Source organism: Anas platyrhynchos, chromosome 10 (assembly GCF_047663525.1).
Source record: "Anas platyrhynchos isolate ZD024472 breed Pekin duck chromosome 10, IASCAAS_PekinDuck_T2T, whole genome shotgun sequence".
In the NCBI taxonomy this organism is placed as follows: Eukaryota; Metazoa; Chordata; class Aves; order Anseriformes; family Anatidae; genus Anas; species Anas platyrhynchos.
Window position 1 is genome coordinate 16,266,082 of NC_092596.1, and position 21,509 is coordinate 16,287,590.

General features: G+C 45.8%; 1 protein-coding gene across 1 annotated transcript in view; it reads right to left on the reverse strand.

Annotated features, from left to right (window-relative positions):
- Positions 1-3,036: 3,036 nt before the first annotated feature.
- HS6ST2 (heparan sulfate 6-O-sulfotransferase 2) overlaps positions 3,037-21,509 on the reverse strand; it is a 128,776-nt gene continuing 110,303 nt past the window's right edge. The window contains exon 2 of the mRNA XM_027464993.3: positions 3,037-6,031. Coding sequence (XP_027320794.1) covers positions 5,329-6,031 — 703 coding nt within the window. The 3' untranslated portion in view covers positions 3,037-5,328. The remainder of the gene's footprint in view (positions 6,032-21,509) is intronic.

The following is a 21,509-nucleotide window of genomic DNA, read 5'->3' on the forward strand; positions in this document are numbered from 1 at the left end:
GCATTGTGCCACCAGACAGTGAATTTCTGCTGTGGGGCTCCTCATCAAGGTCAGGTAGCTGAGAACCCTTCAGCAGAACAAGGGCTCCAATGAATGCATCCTTTGAGGAGTCATTCACAGCCCTCCATCCATGAACATCCAGGAGAAAATACAGTTTGTGCAGTTTATAGTTTATACCGAGGTTTATGCCAACAACTTCTTGCAAACATCCTTGCAAGCGAAAACCTTATTTGCAGTCATACAAAGGCAAATACAAGTTCAGAGAGCTGAGAATACCAAAAAGCTGTTTTCATATTCTAAAGATGAACACAGCCCTCGCTCTAAATGTTTTGATTGCTTTGCATATATATTGTTTCAGTATTTCATTGCTCCAAACACAAAAAATGATATAACCTCACCTGGCTGGCCTAATGCGTCCTTTCAGAGCTGAACTGCATGACAAAGCTTCTGGGTAGAGACCACAGGTAATTTCGCTGATAGATCCTCGTGAAGCTTCGAGACAAATTTGATTTTGGGCCTAAACTCGTCACTCAAGTCTCTGGGGATAGCAGAACAGTGATATTAGCATTATGGCAACACAGTCGACTCTGAACTCAAGAAATGGATTAAATGAAATTACACTCTTCCCTGATGAGGCTGGTGGAATGGGGAGATTGCTTTAGGAAATCCAGAATTGAATTTCATAGGCAAGAGTTCAGATGTTTTGCTGTTTGCTCACAAGGGTGCTGTGCACGCTGCTCCTCCTGGCCACAGTGGAGCCACAGGTAGCAGCGGGCTGGGATGCCCAGCATGGCTCGGGAGGGCCGGATCCAGCCACAGGGGACAAATGTCCCCCTGTCCCCTTGAGGGCTGCACTCACAGGCTGTGGGTCCCAGCTCGTGGGTTGGTAGGGAACATCTCCCTGAGCGCCTCGGCACTCTTGATGGCAAAGGCAAACAAGAAAACATGGAGCATGTCCTGTCCCTCATTATTGCAATTTTAAAATCATGTTGAGCTATTTCTGCATATTAACTCTGGGCAAGCCTTACCTGACACCTGGGACAGCCAGTGTCTCGAAGGGGCACTAAAAGCAGAGGGACCACACTGCCAAAGGTCCCCCCCCACCAGGGTCTGGCAACAACCAAAGCTTCCCCAGCTCCTCTCAACTATTTTGGAGACAGGGCTGTTTTTTGCAAGTCAAAGATTTAAATCCATCACCTGCTTGGAAAACATTTTGCAGCATTCTGGGTCCACAGCTGAAGGTGTGCATTGGTTTGACAGGTTCACTCAATTACCTGATGTTTCTGGCTGAAATTTGAGAGGAGATGTATCGGTTTTTCTTCTCATCTCCTTGGTGATTTTCATGAGCTGAAACATCAATTGCATTGCATCCATTAGGTCTCATTCATGTCTCTGATCATTTTTGATGTTGTGAAATTTTTATAAGTTACATGAAATAGAAATCAAGTAAGTTCACTTTTACTCAAAGATGACAGTGCAATCAAATATATTACTCTATACTAAAACACATAATTATATTATACAAATAGGTTGCAAAGTTCATTGACAAAAATCAGCTGAGTGATTCCCTTCCAACAACCCCTATGCACTAGACACCATCTAGGTAAGTTTTACTGAATACAAATATTTGCCCCAAATATAGCACTTTGAAAGACCACTGTAGCTATCAACTTCCCAATCTGTTGGAGGGCAAACTGAACAAACCAGCAAAACTGCAGATCAGTTTTGTTACAGAAGTCAGGATGGCTTTTAACATTACAGATTCCTTTTAACTTAACAGATCAGTGCTACCCATCTCCATCTCCCAAACAGTCCCCAGTTTCACACCAGCTGCCCCTGCACTGATGCTGGCAGCACTAGTTCTGCTTCATCCCTGTCTGATGGAAACCCAGAGATATCTCATTGCTCAGAAGAGTCTTAGAACTTGCTCAGGCTTTTCAAAACATACCTGAGGGCCTCAGTGCTACCTGGTTCATGGATGTAGCACCTCAGCTTCTAAGTTTGTCCAAACACATCCCCCATCCTCTCCATCCTGCAGCAGCAGTTTTCCCAACTGACAAAGTACTCCTCTCAAAAGGCAACCCCCAAACCACTTGCATTTATGCCAGACTTCACTGTTCGGTGTTTTTTTTTCATTGCAGTGAAGCACCTTTTGTGACCTCCATGCCATTAGCAGCTCCACTGGCAGCACTTCCAGCATACAAATATATAAAGCCGTGTCAGTCAAATGCACGTGCGCTGGCAGATCCCTCCACATCCCCATCTAAAACACCAAGGCTTCACAAAACCTTTCAGAGAAAACATTCCACAGGTACTCACAACAGGAAGGGCACCTCCATTCATACAGGAAATTGGATTAAGCCAAGGCAAAGGCTTCTCCGGACACCTTTGGGTCTACCGGCCCCAGTGTGAGTCCTGCTGATCTGAGGGCACATTTTATAATCACCAAGAAAGGCCTCCATCCCAATCATAAAAAAGCCTATTTTCTAGTTGATTTTGGTCATTCTGCTCCTTTTCATCTCATTTGCTTTTGCATCTAATTCTGCTTTTTTTTCTTTTAATTATTATTATTATCTTTTGTGCTTGAAAATACCTCAGGAAGCAATAAAGCAGGGTGCACTGGAAGCTGCAAGACAGCATCTCCTGGCACCAGCTCTGGTGCAAAAATGGTGGGTATCATACAAAAGAAAAGAATAATCATATGTATACAAACACACATACATGTGCACACCCAGGAACAATCCCATAATGATGCAGACCATTGACAATAATATTTAAAATCTGCAGAAACCACCACTGAGAAAAGCTCTGAAAAGCAGTTAAAACCTGTGCAGTAACTACGGAACAACAGAAAGTCCAAAGTGGCTTTGCTCTTGAAGGCTGTAGTTTAAATACACTTCAGAAAAGCCATAATTTTAAATTCCTATATTTGCCTGCCAACAGCTATTTCATTTGTGTCAAAATTACCATCTATTCTGAACTGCACAACTCCCAATGCATCTTCAGATAAAGAAATAATCACACGAAAATCAGAAGTCTGTAGTTAAATTTTATTTATCAGTTCTATTGTTAAATTACACAATCAAAGTCAGTGGATCGGCTTGTAAATCTACACAATAAGACAGCATCTACAGTGGAAATCAGTAGAATTTGATATGATTATGACAAAACGGTATCCTTATATTCGTACATCCCCTATATACAATAAACAGTATACACAAAGAAAATGCAACTAGTCTCTGTAAACCATGCACACCACAGCATAAAAACAAAATGCACCTTCTGCAACAGGCCCTCCAGCTCACTCATGGTTAAGTCCTGTTTCCAGCAGTGCCTTTCAGTTTTAAGAGCGCATTATTTTCCCCCATAAAAAAACAAAATACAACAGAGACATCATATTGGCAACTGCAGTTCTCATTAAAGAGAAAAAAAAAAAAAAAAAAAAAGCTGTACATGACATTATTCTCTTTTCTGAGTTGCTAACGCAGGGTATTGGTTTGTAGCCGTGCTTTTCCTCTGCCCCAGGCAGGATTGCTGCCCACCCAGGTCGCAATACAACGTCAGCTGTAACACAGCTTTTGGCTAACTTAGGCACGGAGCCTTGAGATGTTTTCAAAGCCTCCTTCTGCATTTCATGCCCCCTGCCCTCTTTGTGTATATAATATTACAGGCAAAAGGAAGTAGTGCAAGTGAGCCTTGTAAGCATCGTCTATACCGGGACGAAGAGTGCCGTTTCCAGGTGCCTCCGTTACCCAGCGCCGAGCGGGAGAGCCAAGCAGACACGCGCGCACCAAACGCGACTGAGCACGCGGACAGAGATCGCCCTTCAGTGCAAAGCTCAACAGCGCTGCAGGCTACGTACAAAATTTCTGAACTTGCTGAATTTATAACCAAAGCCTTACAGAGCTTTTTTTTTTTTTCTTTTTTCTTTTCTTTATTTTTTTTCTTTTTTTTTTCTTTTTTTTTTTTTTTTGCATAGAGATTATAGGAGCCCCTCACCTACAGCCCCATCTCCTCTCCCTGTTGGTCTTGGTGAGCCTGGTCCTGCTGGGGCCGATGGGGCAACAGCTCCAGCTCCAGCAGTGCCTGCGTCCTGTTTCACCATGCAACTTTCTCATACTGTGTAACTATGGCTATGGTAATACTTGTTTCCATCATTTTTAGTCATTGCTAGTCTGTCGTCACTAAGAAGGGCTCAAGAGCGTAAAAAAACAGCCCTATTTTCATATTGTGTAGCAAAGATTTACTGGAAGTAAATCCTAATTCAAGTGTAAATCTACTTCTTCAATTGAGCAATTCTCTTTATAATATTGCTGGGATTAGAGATTTTTATGACTTTTTAAAGACACTATACAAATATCCGCAACACAATTTCATCTAGTTTATATCACCAATTATTAAGGAATAATAAGTTCAGCATTATGTATTCTAATGGGTAAGAAAGACCTAAAATTAGATACTGTCACAAGATTATAATTGGTAAAAGGCTTTATGAAACATGAAGATGTGCTGTAACTTCTCCAGAATGGTTAAAATCATATTGACCTGAAAATTTCTGGAAATAATGTCTTTAACATAACGTTGGCATTGAGTTCAGAAATGTTTTTTTTTTTTTCTTTTTCTTTTTCTTTTTAATATGAGTTAGATCAAGCTTAAAACTCTAAACAGCAGTAGGTAGAAAAAGTTTAAAATTTTAAATATTTATATAACTAGAGAAATTACTTCTATTCCTTTTAAAAGCCAATATTATACATAAAACTAGTCAATATTCTTTCTAGACCTTTACTGTTCCCTTCATTGTCCATTCATTAACTTGGTAAATATCATAAGCAGTTGGTGCCCTTTGAAAACACATAAATAAAATTAAGATAAAATCAAAAGGAAAAGGTTTTGCTCATATACTGTATTGTGAGAGTATGTTAAATGCTCATTATTAGGAAATGAGTTTGCTTCCCAGATAGGTTTCAGCAGAGAATCATAAACATTTTCCAGCATCCCATTTTGTATTCATAACTAATTTAAGGATTTCTTTTTTTAAATAAATGTCCAAACAACCATTTCCGATGAGCTTACTTAGCTCCTGTATTTCATAAATAATCCAACAAACCTAAAAAGGACAATTTAATTACGCACTAGGATTAAGTGTTCCACGTACAGTACAACATTTACTGCAAAGGCAACTGCAAAGGCAACATTTTAACCTCTTTTTGCTTCAAATATTTAAGAAGCTTAATTTGTCTGGACTACTCTGTCGGCTCCGATTTGGGTGTTGGGTTGGGTTCTGCTTTGCTTTCAGTGTCCAGCCAGTCTCCTGAGAAGCTCCCCCCACTACCGCCGCCACCGCTCCACGTTCCCTATGTAGTCAGTGCTGGAGCTGTTTTCCCCCTGCTCTTTCAGGTGTGCCTGCTTTGCCCTCAGGATCTTGCGCTGCTCCTGGCGTTTCCGCCGTGCTTCCTGGTGCTCCTTCTGCCGCATGTACTGGTACCGCTGCAAAAAAAGGTCTTTTGCATAATCGTACAATTCCATGTCTAAAAAATTGAGGGCCTCGATGCGCTGCTGAGTCTGCTCGTCTATCTCCACGCTGGAGGCCCTTGTGCTATTGTACTGCGTGAACGGCGAGATGAAGTTCATGTTAAAAGTTTTCTCAAAGAGATACTGAGTCTTCCTTTGAAATTCAGTAAGGCCGAAGAAGGCCATGCGCTTCAGGTTCTCCTTGGCACTGTCTAGCAGAACCTTGTTTCTCTGCTCCTCAGGCATGACCGACAGGTTGTAGCATCCCACCAGGCTGAGATCGGACAGCATGCGGACCTGGCGGTTGTTGGCAAGGTTGTAGGGGCAATCCATGAACTCCTGGAGAGAGCAGCCCGACCAGTCGTCCCCCGTGTAGCAGCTGGGCAGCTCCTCGGTGGTTGGGGATCGCCCGTCGCAGACATGCAGGGACGCTTTCCACGTGGCTCCTCGCTGGACGTGGCGCCATTCGCTCAAGTATCGGGAGACAGGGTCACGCAGGATGGTGATATAGTAGAAATTCCTGCAAAGGGGAGAGAGAGGCAGAGCATTTAGTCTCCTGCATCTTGAGCACACGGCATATTAACACTCAAAATCAATAGAAACTTGGAGATGCACTTAAGATGCTTTCAGAAATCCTGCTGCAGAGTGCTCCTCTGTGTGCTCACCTCTCCGAGGTGAAGGATAACTGAACAAAGTCCCTGTGGGGGAACAGAAACAGTGATATCTGCACACGGATTGCTCTGCTTGACGGGTTTGCCTCTACACAGGCTGAAGGGAACCCTGAACTTCCATCTGTGGTGGGCTGCCCACGTAGTAACATGCTCACACTGGGCATTAAGAGATGCCCACATGGCTACATCACTTAAATCCCCCCTCCAGAGGAGCAGCACAGGTTGCTCCCCAATCACGCGGGAACTTCATTTGAGAGCAAAGCGTTGTTTTGTGCACAACCAAGCTGGGGTGACAACTTTCTGTTGCCTGCAAAGCGCTGCTTATATGACTTGTCACGGTGAGCAGCTGTGGGTCTGAGCTGCACAGGCCCTACAACAGTGCTATGCCTGCAAGAAGAACATTTCCTGTAAGACATTTCCTTTCCAGATAAATGGGATGTCCCCAGAAGACCCAACCTCCTTGAACTGAAACGAAGATCACAGAAAAGCCCAGGCAAACACCATTTTATCCTCCTGCTTTCACCTGATACAAAGATGAGAGAGGATACAGAAGTAAATAACAGGAAATTAAACGGTGCGTTACAGTGCTTTGTAACAAAAGATATTCCAAGGGAAGCGGAGGCTTTTGTTCGGAGCAGCAGGACAGTGGCACACACAGGGACGCTGCATGCACGGCTGTGACATGACAGCACGTGCCAGGGCAGCACCAGAAGCGCTATGGGCTGGGCATGGGGAATATCCCTGCCCAGTGCCCAGAGACATCAGGATGCCCTGCCACACAGTACTGTCAGGATAAGAGCAATCTGCTTCAGCAAACTGAATTGAAGCAGCTCAATAAGCAAATTGTCCTGCCAGGGAAGCTCGCTCCTCCAGGCTGAGGACACAGAGCAGCGTGTGCCCAGCAGCCCCAAGCCCCCAGGCTGGGACTGCCGTGTCCTGGGTGCTGCGTGAGGAGGAGACGGGGTATTTCTTTGCTCTCCAGGAGACATCGTGGCTGGCCACCCGCAACAAAGCCTTTGTTCCCCATCGTTTCCTTCAGCAGAAAAGCCACTAGATGTCAATGTTTTACAGAAAATTGTCTCTGGGTGAACTCAAAAATGAATCACAGCCTCTGAAAGCATCCAGTAGCATGGGGGACAGGAAACAAAAAGAGTCACCATTCCCCTTCTCTTTTAGAGCATCCAAGCTTATAAATGATTAAATAAATGGAAAGTACAATAAACTTGCAAAACCAAATACAGCCAAGGAGCCTGATAAAGCATCAGTGGCCGACACAATGGCACCTCATGTCTGGAGAGCCAGGACGCCACGATCAGCACTGCCACGTGTTTGCAGGCTCACCCTGGCACTGCTGCAGCCACCCCGGGCTCTGAGGGCTTTGAACGCAAAGGCAAACATGTTTGGTGAGCCAAGGCCCCTGCCACAGTCCAGAGGAAGGTAACTTTTCCCAAAGTCTCATTGCAAAGCGTGGGCACAAAGAACATCTCCAAGGCAAACGAAAGCCCCTTCTTTAACAGCTGCCAGAACTCCTCGCAATTGGATCCAATTTACTACCACCCTGTACTAAAATAATGACCTGATCCCTCAAGCAACAGCAAGTTCGTACCATAGCTGTGGCATGCCTATATATAACATACATGTATAGTAAGAAGCCTTGAATGACCAAAGAGGCTGAAGCAAAGCCCTGCTTACCCTCTGTACCAACTGGCCCGCTTTCGCACCGTCAGCGGTTCGAGGAGGCTGGGAGCAGAGCAGGATGCAAGAGCGGGGTGCTGCTTGCTGAGGGATGCGGCCAGCAAACCCACAAGCTCTAAGGTCATCACAGCAATCGATGGGGAGTTAATGCAAGAAGGAAAACAAATGCCGAGCCAAGATCAATGCAGTGAGCATTTTATCATAGCTCAAATTCTTCAGCCTCTCTCCTTTCGTGCTCTTTGGTCACAGGCAGTGACAAAGTGCCTCTCTTTGCTGCTACTGTAAAAACAAAAGAATGAATAAAATGTGCATGTTGGTGGAAGAAACTGTGTTGTAATGGATCACCATCACCCCAGGTGGCCGATTGCCTCATCCAGGCAAGTATCTCCATCAGGACCTGTCACAGCAAGTTGAAGACCAGGTGAAGGAGGTTGAACAAAGCCATTTGCTCATAGTGAGGATGGACGTGGCCAGGCTCTCTCCAGCACCTCGTGCTCAAGAAACCAGGCTGTGGGCAGACTTATGGGATGCCCACATCACCTGCTCTGAAGCACAGTACCCTACAAACAGGCCCAGCACTGTACTTCTTCGTTATGCCATGTCATACTTTGCTTTGTCAGCTGCTGGGCCCATCTCAGCTGCCTTGTGCATTTCTCCCCTTCCTCAGTCTCCTTGTTAAAATTCTTCTGGAAAAGGCACCATTCCTTCTGGGAACACCAGCTTTTGGGTTAGCCCCAAGCCACACTGATCAAAGTTTGAAATCATGGCAGCTCCAGAAAAGCAGCCACGCTGCTGTGCGTTTATCTGAACTGAGCTTCAAAAAGTCACATACGCTTTAATGCACCATCGAGTAAGAGCTGTGCCAGAGACAGATTCGGCCATCAGTGCTCAGAACATCCTTCTGCTGCAATTGGGAGGCAGATTCAAAGCTTTGCAATTATTTTTAGCTCTGTACGTAACAGCTTGTTCCCTCTGCTATCTTAACAAGGGGGTGTTGAGCTCCTGCCCATTCCTTGAAGCTTGTGCTTCAGAGCCCGAGACAACATGTTTGCAGGTAGAGCTCAGACTTCACTGTGAATCATCCCTCCAGCTTAAAGAACTGCCCTCTTCAGAAATACAGGTTTCCTAATAAAGTTTAGTTGGATGTCTATGAAGAAGAGAACAAAGGTTGCTCGCAGGCAACTTAGAAAGTAGGTTGACCCTGGGGCCACCAGGAATCTGTGATGGTACGACAGTCACTTGTTCCTGCTAGCTCCCTGCACACAGCTATTTCCTGAGGACCGCGAGCACTGAGCAGTCTCACGATGCCGAGTTTGCTCCCTGTGCTAAATCAACTGCTCTGCTTATCACATCATTGCAAGGTTAAAGCGTGAGCATTTTTGGGAGCAATGAACTATTTGCACACGATCCATTTCTGCAGAGGAGCTCAGAAAAGGTCAGAGTCTCTCTTCAGATAAATGCCCAGCTAATGGCTCACACACCCTCCACCAGGGTGAGAAAGCTGCGCCGGGGAGGTGGTGATCCAGAAGGTCCCACACCACACCCCTCTTCTGCCTGGGCTCTGATTCAGCTTTATGCGCAGCCCTGGCATGGAGGGCCTCTTTACCTGCCCTAAGAGAGCAAAAAGCAAACCAGCTCCCAAAACAGCCCTGGTGCTGCCTAGAAATAGGAAATTCTTGGTGCTTTGGTACTTCTATCATGTGTGGGAAGATTTTTGCTAAAAGTGACCGAGCAGAGCACACAGTCAGTGCGCAAACCTGCTTTCAGCTGTCCAGTGCCTCAGCCCACAGCAGCCCCCTCTCCTTCCTGCACAGACCTCAGAGAAAATAAGAAGCAAACTGAAACCTCAAAGACCTCCGGTGAATCTCTCTGAGGGGTTTATTGAGATGGAGCCATCTGCTCTCTTTGAAAGGTAATTCTGTGGTCATATAGTGCATCTGTGCCATGCCGTTCCCCACATTCCCCACCTCTGCCTAGCGCAGGGGCTGAATGAGAATCCTTCATTTTTATTTTTTCAACCTAATGATTTTTTTAAAAAGCATCCTCGTAGCAAGCTTCTAAAAGCAACATTAAAGAAAAAAGACGGCAAACTGAAGTCAAATTGAGGAGGTGTGAACCCCCAGGGGATGACAGCACTGAGTAAAGTCAGAGACTTCAGAGCACGTGGGGAGTTTGCAGCTCCCTCTCTCCTGCTTTGCCACCCCATCATGGTAAAACTACCGACAGCTGAGCAACCTAGGGTCTGAATACAGCACCCACCTAGGGGCTTTACCTATTGCAGCTGCTCGCAGGGAAGGGAACCTTAACCCCAATGGAAAGGCTTCAAACCATTGCTCTGGGGTCCAAGAGAACAGTAATTCCACAAGGACTACAACTAGGGGGGGTTGGCTCCACCCCTATGGGCCCCTTTATGTCCTGCTGGTGCTCAGGCAGAGGATTATCGATCTCCATCAGAGGACAGAGGCTGTTTAATTGCTCGTTGAGGCAGAGGAAGACTGGAGGTCGGGTGCTGGCAGCTGCCATGCCTTCAGCCTGGAAACCTGAGCCTGGCTTGATGGAGCCGTGAGCTAAGAAGCATGAGATGGAAGCTGAAAGCTAACCACCTACTCAACATTACATCCATTAGTGTACGGATAAGCAGGGGAGGGACCGAGTGACCTTCTCCCATTTCCCCTAAGAGAGGAGGCTGTAGCAAGAGGGGCTCCCGAAGGCTACAGAGGGGAAGAAACCGACAGCCCTTGCACGGGGAGCACTGCAGCCCTGACATCCCACTCAGACTGTGCCCGGGGGAAAGATAAACCAGGACAGCAGAGCTTTGGTGCATGGCTGAGAAAGCAGAGCTGTGATTAGCAGGGGGAAATACTGGGGCAGTCCCAGTCTCCTAGCAAAACTAAGGCTACCCTTTAAACTTGCTCAAGCACATCAGTTTGCATCTAGGTCAAGCTCATCCAGGTGGCAAGCCTGGCTAAGATGGTTTGGACATGCAGATGAGCTCATACAATAAATGGGAGGCAGTTTTGCAAAAGTGTTTCCAATGCTTTGGTTGAAGAACGGGGAGAAGGGGAAATTTGGGAATGTTTCCTGTTCTAGGAGATTATTTTTTTTTCACGGCAGGTCAGCTTACAGACTTTGTGGTATATTAACAGGGCAGTGAGAAACCCAGTTACACCACAGGTGAGGACAGACATTTTGAAAGGAAAGTTTCCTTTGAACAGAAAGGGCCGGGGCAGAGGGACAGATGAGATCTGTATCATGTCCAACAGAAAAGCAAATAAAATGAAATAAAACCCTGCAGCAGGGATTCTGCATATGAAACTGAGGATTAAGTACTGAGCTACTGAAAAAAGAAAAATAATCATATGGTTGGTGGCTCGGCACCAGAAACGATGTGCAATCAACCAGATTTGACTAATGGTACAAGGACGACCAACGTCCTCACCACCCTCCCCATAAACTAATTTATAAGAGTATTCTTTTCATCTTTAAAAGCCGATTTATTTTTTTTTTTGAAACAGCAACTTTTCCTCTTCCGTAGTTATCTGATGAGACGAAGACGATCCTACACATGAGTCCAGATCCTTTCTTTCCTCCACCACCACACCAAAGCCCCGCTGCAGCAGGCTCCATGCTCTTCCCTCATCCTGCACCACGCGCAAAAGGTTTGTGCATTGCATAACCTCACAGCGTAGCTACGGAAGGTCAGAAACACCAGCGGTGCTAGTCTCACAGCACCACAGGTTAGAAATCCTCCACGTGCAGCTCCCAAGCTGCCAAACCCTGCAGTTGATGTATTTTAACATTCAGTAGATGGGGCACGAGGCCGGCGTGATGTGGGTCTCCCTTGCCCATCCATCATCCCCACCACGTCTCCAGAAGTCAAACTCAATTATATCAGGCCGGGTGCCCAGAGCGCCTGGCTCCCGGTAGGTGAGGTTAATTCCCATAAAGAGTGGCCCACTGAGAATTTGATTTGCTAATACTGCAAATTGTTCCTCCAAGAGAAATACCCCTGCTGCCTCGTTTGTTAGAGGCAGGCATCTGTTTGGAGATCGCTCAGAGAGAAGCAAAATGTTCATTTAATACTGTGACTCACTCTAATCCTTAACAAACTGTGTCACCTACAGACACAATTGAAAGGATGGGGTGAACATCCTGGTGACAGCCCTTCCTGCTCCGACCAAGCATACTTGGGAAAACCCCTTAATTCGTAAAACCCCAAACGCGAGTACCACTTCCCGGCTGAAAGATGCCCACGCAGGACAGTTTGCAGAGGCTAGGCCAAAATATTTGGCAAGCTCTCACACACATCGCTGGGAATCAAAATGCTTGCATCTACTCCAGATTGGTCCCAGATGCTTCACATCAGTGATTTGGATGACAACAGAAGCAGCAGCTGAAAAGCATCACCCACCCACTTCCCACAGTGCTTCCCTGTGCTCCCAGCCCAGCAGATGAGGGAAAGGGCCCTGCTGCTGACTGTGGCAGCACGGAGGGGGGCTGCTGTGCTCCCCGGGAGCTTCAGGAGGAAGCTCTCACGCCCAGCATCCCACGGCGGCAGCATGTGTGGAGCAGGATCCTTGGAGCTGGTTTGCTGCCCTCGCTCGCTCTCTCCCCTCTCACCTCCCCACCCCAAGTCCACTGCTCTGTCTGCTCCCCAGCAGCCTCGATGCAGTGGATGCGGAGCAGGCAGGCCAGGAGCAGGGCTGGTCCTATTGCTTTAGCTACGAAGTGAGACACCTTCATTCCATCATTTCAAACCAAATGCCCAGATCTGCCTCATCCGAAATTCAAAGTACAGCAAAATCAAGCTGTATAAATGACACCCTATCAAAGAAGTACATCTTGAAGGTGCAATGCAACCTTTTTTTTCTCCACAAGCAGTTCCTACAGCAGTGGCTAACGCCACCACCTGTTGCAATACCTGGTGGAGGTGCTGTCAGAACGGCAGCAGCATTCCCTTTTACAGCCATTTATAAGGTCAAATATAAAAATTATGGGAAAGAGGAGAAGGAGGAGGAAAAAAAAAAACACTCTTCTCTGCAGCAGTCTGCAAAGCTACACACACAGGGACTTATATTCCTTTACTCTGGTCTCAGTATGGCACAGGAGAATCATAACATGCATTAGCTCAGAACAAGGGCCTAGGAGGAAAGGAGATAAGTATTTCAGAACTGTGAATTAAAGCCTTTAGCAAATGTAAATTTACATTTCCTCTAAGTAATCATTATGTTTTCACTTCTATCAGCACCCAATGAATCACAGAGATGTTTTGTCTAGAAACACTAATGGTGGGGGTAGGAAGCCAGCAGCCTACCCACAGTAACTGCAGCAGGAGAAAAATGCCAGAGGAACCCATAAAAAGGAGCTGGATTTTGCAAGAGCGGCAATTATACCAGCCCATCATTGCCCATGAAATTATCAAATGGGAAAGATTTGCAAAAAAGCAGCACTTTAGGCACAGAGGAAGGCAGCATTTGAAGATTTTTTCAGCTCAAGGTACCTGTTCATACATGTATATGTGCAGAGCTGGTACCTGGAACACAAGTATACTGAAAATAAGGTTTTAAAGAAATGAAAAATATGCAGCCTCACACACACACATGCTCCCAGCTACCCTCACGCACAAACTAATTGTCCACAGCATTGCCTGCGCAGGGGAGAGCTGCCCTGCAGATTTGCCAGAGTGGTATTAATTTCATAATTGCCTGTATTATTAAGATCTCTGCAGGATACCCTTGCACACAACCAATTCAGCAAGAACAGTAGCCTTTTTCACTTTTTTTTTTTTTTTTTTTAGTGGTGGATAAAAAGAGAAGCAAGCTTCCATTTTTAGACTCAGCAAATAGAAGAGTGACTCAGCGGCTGGATCCGTCCCCGAACTCGCCGCCTCCACCCAGGAGCCTCGCACAGGAAAGGCGGCAGCACCCAGACCCATCCACCCTGGATGGGCTGCAGGGAAAGGGGCTGAAGCACCTGTTGGTAACCTCCATCTCCCACCACCACCTACCCAGAGCAGCAAAGCTTTCCACCTCATTAACTTCATTACACGATAGAGGCGTCTGGATGGAAGGCAGCAGTGGTGCTGAGGCAGCCCGCTCTCACTCTGTACTGGGACCCTGGAGCTGCACGTGGGAGGTAAAACCCAAAGGAAAGAGAGGAGCTGGCAGAGGAGCCCCAGCTAAGAACATGTCGTGCTTCCCCCCTTGCCAGGTGCTGAGCTGTAGTGATGCTGAATTTGTGGGGTGTGCCTCCGGCAGCATGCAAGGTCTTGGCTTTTTAAAGCACCTTTCTTGCCCAAGTCAGTTATTCCTTAAAAAAGAGGTTGCAGAGCACAATCCTGCCCTTAATCCATGCTAGGAAGAATACAGGTGTGGGTGATGTCTTTAGGAAAATTCACAAACTGAAATCCACATAGCACCAGGAACACCTTCCCGCTCCCCGTTCAAGGAACCACGCAGACGCTGCAGCACCACCCCTGGCCCCAGGAGCTGTGTCACACAGCACCTCCCCGTTCTCTCTTATGGATTTATTAAAAAGCAGAGCAGACCTCCCAAAATGAAAAGGACAGTAGGCTAGGCTACGGTGAAAGAGCTGGTGAATAACCACAGGATGTTGCTATAAATCAGATATTTACTACAGTATTTACCCTATCTAAATGCTGTTGCAGGAATTGGTTTCAACTTGTAACTGATATTTCTGTGGCGTGGAAGATAGAGGTTTGCAAAGCCGACACTCCATAAGCAGCGGTTTACAGAGATGGAATAGTGGCAGTTTTTCATTTTCCAGAGTCCGCTCACCCTTCCAAAAATCTTAATGCCTCATTGATTCATAATACAGTACATAAAGATTTCATTTTTTCCTGCCCACAGTGATATATTATGGAGGCAATCTATTTTGCCACTGAAAAGTTTGCTTAGTAGAAAAATTTGGAGTTTTGACATTCAGGAAATTACAGTCATCTGTAAAGCACGATTGATATGCCAAGGCTAACATTTTCATTGCACTTATGGAGCCAGGATAACTATGCTAAGATATTTATCATATTCTAAAAAATTCCAGATTCTTGTTTATAAAAAGTATATATTTAGTATTAAAGAAAAAGGCTTCATCCTTATAATCATACACATTTTAGATATGCCTTAAATGCGCTAAGCCACATACTCTCTGACCAGATGAAAATACTTAAATAATTTAACAGAAACCAATACTTCAGAAAGTTTCTGCTTCGCGGTGACTTGTCAAGTGGCATGAAAAGCAGCACAAGGGATGGGGACTGCTGCTCGGAACCTGCCACCAACAGCCACACAAACAGGACATGTGAAACTAAAGATTAGTGAACCCATTTTACATGTAAACTCTGCTGTTAATATTGTCTAGGAACAAGATGGTGTAGAGGGTCCCAGTCTCAGCTTGCCACATACATTTGTCTTTTTTGTGAATGTATGAATGCGTATTTAGAAGCTGTATCTATCCTATTTCCTCAGCACTCACTGCAATTTCCTAATCACTGCTTGAATCACAGTAACATGCCTCCCAACTGCTTCGTATATAAAAATATGTACTACTCAATGGCCCAGCCTCAACACTTGAGAAATCTTGGAGCTTTCAAGATCATACACATTATCTTCAAGAACTTCATATATCCCACAATGGGGAATTAACTCCAGAGAGGTGTTTATAAAATCATTTGTTACTATATCAGATCTAAATCAATTCTCTTCAATAATACATAAAAGATCAAGATTTGGCTCATGTGAGAAAACATAAGGCTGATGTTCATTCCTTCACAAGCCATTTGCAGATAATCTCTCATACGCCAGTTAACGTAGCTCATGATAGGTTACACAAGAATGCTTTTAAAATCAAAAGTGAACATATATACTGTATAATAAAAGCACATTAATGCCACTTATATTTTGCCTGTCATAATTATTGGACACACAGAAATGCAAGGAAAAATCTTTCATGGTCTTTCTAAAATTTTGTCAAAGGAAGGCATCTATTGAAAATGTATTTGAAATGTAATTAATGAACTGATACTAATATATTCTCATTCTTATTGCTGAAAGGGGCTGAGGAATGGACAACATATTTATAGCTGCAGCTTGCTACAATTTTAATTTCAGCTTTCATTGATTTCATTTAGCACCACGAGACTGTATAATGAAGAAATCTGTATCAATTGAAAATACCAAGTGTGCTCCTGCCCCACTAGGGCACTTCAGTAATATCACGTAATGAAAGGGGATTCTCATTTAATTGAATTGGAAATGAAACACATATTAGCTAAGAAAACTTAATCAGCGCAATAATATTAAAATGGGCCACTCAGACAAACTATTCTGATTAAGTCACTTGCAAACATTTCTGTAATCATCACTGAGACTTGTGGCGTTAATGATTTAAACTCACTTTTCTACTCTAGGGAACAAAACTGTAATTTCATGGTAGACAATTAGAATATTTTAAACCTTCTCTCACACATTACAATAGAGTCTCCTGGCAAAAGCACAGGACCCAACCCTGCAAGGCAATGTCCAGAGCCTCACCATAGAAGGAGCCTGCGTGAATGCCAGCGTGTCGTCAAACTGTTTGATTTAAGCCAGGAGACAGCCCAGAAAGCACCTTGTGCTCACTTGCTGGTGAGCCCTCCTGAAGTACTCACGGCAGCTCCTTTGCTGACTTCATCTTTAATCTTGACTAGTTGCTGATAGCACACACCAGTGCACTGTAAAGCTGTGAGCTTTAAGTATCTCCCAGCAGACCAGGATTTTAAAAATCTCACTCACCCATAGTTCACATAAATGGATTTAAAATGTTCACAGAATAGCAGAATGCATTTCTAATAAAACTTTGCCGATGTATTTGTTGTGCCAAAGCTCAGCTGGGAGACGTTTTTATTTCAGCTAAGCAATCAAGAATTTCCAGATATCACAAGAGGAGCAGAACATCCTGTTTCCAATGTCTGCTCATTCCGCCACATACGTATAGTAAAAGCATGTTTTACTTAGTCCGAATTAGTTACAACAATGCCCTTAGAGAGGCACTTTTGTGGAAATGACACTTTTGCTTCTTACACAACCCTGAACCAATGCAGGGATACGGCCACCACGTTGTGTTGACAGGAGGACCGTCTACACAGCCCAAGCGCGTGACATGCCTGGGAAGCAGAGCCTGAGCTGGCAATACCTAATCAAACGCTTTCCTGGTGGTCAGCGAAAGCACATTCAGCACAGATATCAGCTAAGACACATTGCGTTCTTATGGATTTCAGATGCCTCCTACATTGTTCATTAATCTCTAGCATTAAGATGTTCAAAATCCTATTTCAGGACAGCCAAAACCAAATTCTGTTTTTGCATCTTTTCAGTGCCATGGAGCAAACTTCAGCCAAATTGGCAGCTGCCCTGAGGTCAATGCAAAGAGGAGACATAGCAACCTGCGCCAGCCGAGGAGAGAAGCCCAGCTCCCTCCTGCACGAGCTGAAAGGGTGATGACTGGCATTGCTGGGCAAAAACCACTCGAATGCACAGCCCACAAACAATGCTGTTTGCTCTGCCTCTCTCACAGTGAGAACAACACAAAGATGGACCAAAACCTGACCTTTTCCTGAGCATCCTCTTGCTGTGATTCTTAAGCCATGAGCCTGCTGTGCTCACCAGCCTCAGCTTGCCAGGCAGAGGGCTAACCAAATAGATGGTGCTTTGAGCCCTTGGCCAGACCAGCTGGAGAAGTCTTGCTTACGATAGTCGGCATATCCTTAGAAACACCCTAAAAACAAACTGATTGTAACTGAAGCCAAAGCAAACCTACCAGCCAGAACAAAGCCAGGAGAGGCACCACCAGCCCAGCCCCAGCACGACAGCCTAACACAAAATAAACATCTGGTCAAGAAGCTTCCATGTGTGCGAAAAAGGCTGCAAGTCACCCCGTCAGCATCTCTATCCAGGCTGCTCACGTTCCTACTGATGCTAAAGGGAAGCAGACAGATCTAGCTAGAGAACTACAGTCCTCCTCTTTGAGGACTTCCTAAACATCAAATGAGCCCAAGCACTGAATGAGTGCATTGAATCAGCACATACTGTACTTCATGCAATAAACCACAAAAATCCAGCGTTATTCAGTGAGGTTCACAGGTCCTTCCAAAAGAAGCTGCAATTCTTCCCATCCCTCCACCCTACTCTTCAAAATATGAAAAAATGGCAAAACACTCCTCTATAAGCAGCAGCAAATGGTTCAAAATGGCATCGTTCTTATCCGTGAGCATCTTCTGAATGATTTTCAGAAGACACAGTTCTACTCCTGCATGGATTATATGCTGGCTAAAAATGTGTGTGACATTTTAATTATCAAGTACAAATGTTACTGCAAGCAAGCAATGAAACAGATGGTGTCCTGAATTTTACAGTACAGCCACATTTTCCAGCTCAAATTTACAGTTCACCAATCAGGGAGCTTCAAGTCCTGACTTTACTGCGTTTCCCCTCAGCATCTGAACCACTGCAGCCAGCGATGCTGGGAGGGCAGTTTTGGGAGCAGAACCACGACACAAGTCAACTTCCTCCACGTGAACACACAATCTGTTTCCAACGAGGAACCAAAACAGAGCACAAATCTATCCACCTCAAAAACATGGCATGCATGAATAGGGAGAGTACTGTTGCCTTGGAAAAAGAATAAAGAGATGAAAGAACAATTGCCCTGCCCAAGGGAGCAAAGGAGACCTTGCTACTTCCACCTCAGTGAAGGACTTCCTTTGTTTAACTCCGTGCTTCCTTCAGTGAACCCTGCCTGTATCAGCTACCGGACCCTAGAGCTCCTCCTCTTCCCGTCTGCTGTGTTCTGTGGTCCTCTTGAAGGGGAAGGGACACAAGTGGATGTGTGTCCCTTCTGACCTGTCAACGCAGAGTCCCACAACACCACGGAGTCAGAGAGCAGCACGCATTTCTTTTCCTCTTTTGTTACCAAAACCTGTCTATTTATACAAACGGAGAAACAGGAGCCGCAGGAGGACGTTAGTACAAGTGTCACACAACATGGAGAGGGGAAAGGAAGGAGGACTTGGGGTCCCCTTCAGCTGATCACAACTCCCCAGGCATGTTCAGCTCTGTCTGCACATTATCTGTGATGGATAGCCACTGACCCTTGTCAGGTTGGTTCTGTCCTGTGGCTTTCACAGATCTTCTGTAACCCCTTACTGAAAACAACAAAGAGGGTGAGTGCTCCAGGGCTTACAGCACCGTGGCAAACAGCAGGAGCTCATAACCCAGCTCAAGCAATGCAGGAGACAGCATGTGTCCAGTGACAGTGGGGAGGGAGCTGCAGCAGCTTCCTCGGAGTTCCAGTAAGAAATAGGACGAGTTTTTGGCCATCACTGTCCTCCTTGCAGCCAGGCTATTTCCCCTGTCAGGCTGAGGAACACGCACTGCCCTTGCTGAAGGAGCTCCTGTTTTAACAGGCTGTGGCAAAACTTAATCTCTGAGAGCTTTCCTACTAGTCTGCTCCATTCATCTTCACTACTGCAAGCCTAAAACACAAAGGGGAGCCACTGCCCGGGTTTACAGCATCACTGCTGTAATTACCACGAGGAAACATTTTCTGGGAAGGTGTCCCAGAATATAATATGCTGAACATTTCCTCTCGCCACTCACAATACTGAGTAATAACCCCTTCTCTCAACATCAGCGCTCGGCTGCCTTCCAGCCACCTCTGGGAGGACAGGCACGCTCTCCTCGCAGTGCCCCGTCTCCAGGGATGGGCATGGAGCAAAGCTGTTCCCACCGGCTGCTCACAGACGTAACAGCACAGCCATCCCTCACCTGACAGCTCACTTCTTAAGAAGAGGTTGAACAATCCTCTTCCTTCTCTCACATTTCACCTTCCTGCAGACATTCCCTGTCACGTGCAAGTACTTGTGCAAAGACAAGTGGCAAGGTGAGATACTGTATGGCCAAGGCACAGCCCCTTTGGGACCCCAAGCTCTTTCCATTTTGCTTAGAAATGCATCCAGGAACAGAATTTTGGAGGCGTGGGGGCTGACACCAACTCCACAGCCAGGTAGTGATCCTTGGTTCACCCTGATGCTGGAAAAGCATTTCCTGTGAGGGCTCTGCCTTTTGCATGCAGACATTCTTGCTGCCACTTAACCCAACAACGTGCTGGCACCCAGAGCTGCAGACGGCGAGGTCCGTGGTGCTCTTCCAAGCCCACCTTGGGGACTTCTTCCTTAGAAGGAGGCAAACAGGGGGCTTGCAGAGCTGGAGGGAGCCAAGGGCAGAGTTTGCCCTGGAGCACAGGTGCTTTCACAAATGCTTCTCCCCTGAGTAACAGGGGAGCCCACCTGGGTCTTTGTTACCAGGGAGAGAAGCCAAAGCACAGGCTGGCACCACTGACACCGGGGTGCAGTCTGGTTTGCAGCAGATCGATGCTGTCTTGTTTGAACTCAGCAGACGGGCGCTCCAGAGGATGAAGAAGCGCATCACAACAGTGCAGGTTCTGCTCAGTCACGCCGGCAGCTGGATTGCCCAGATAAATAAACCTGAAAATCAACTGCTTCTGAGTGACAAAGGCTTCTTCCTAGGTGTCCATTCCTGGAGGGGTTAATCTAAACCAATCTAATTTCTTCCTCAAATTGCACAAAATCCAATAAGCGCCAGGCAGCAGTGTCTTTTCCCATTTAGCAGATTAAGAAACTGTGTTCTACTGACTTTATCTGAACAATTCATTCCCACGAAATTACACTGGGTTTTGAACCTGAGGTTGATACACTCCATTATATCCGCAGGCTGAGCCATCCGCTGAGAGGCCAGATTAATGCACTGCCAAATGCCACCTGAGCAAGGTTTTCTGGTGAAGCGTCCAAGCAGGGACGTGGACACGAGCAGCAGGGTGCAAAAGGTCTCCCCCCTGCTCACGGCAGCTGCTATTTGTGCCAGGGCTCAGCAGCATCTTTAACTACATCTCAGCCCCACTGTCATTAAAACAGCAGCACCTGCATAACTCATTTCAACATACTGAGACTGGGCTTCTCTTCACATTATTTTAAACAAAATGACACTTTCTCTAGACACTTAAATGCGTCCCAGTCTCATCGCATCAACAGAGGAAGCATATTTTTTCTGTTTATGTGAAAGGTGATATTGGATGCATCATACATTGAATCGTTTGCTGGCTTCCTCTCTCAACATAAATAAGAGGAAAGAAAGTCAGAGAAGATTGATTTTAAAGATGTATACATATGCATGCCCATTCTCTAACCTAGAACATTATTAAATTCTTTCATATATTCATGTGAGGAGTGCAAAAGATTGTGAAAGTAGAGATGTTATCATTCATACTTTCCCCAAGTAAGGATTAGGGAGCTTTTCTTCTAATAAAAGCTATACATTTGAATAATACACACCCATCCAAGCTCTGGTTAGTACCAGCCAACACACATGGGGCACACAGCTCACATCCCAGTGCTGTGGCACATACCTCCTGCAGCCCAGGCGTTGGACCTGGCTGCCCAGAAGAGCAGGAGCGGGATGGAGTGGCTTTGCTGGCACAGAGCAGGCACGGAGCACATGCTGAACGTCCTCCTGCGGTACAGGGTGCTACAGCAGCAGCCCAAAGAGTGCAAGACTGAGCAAG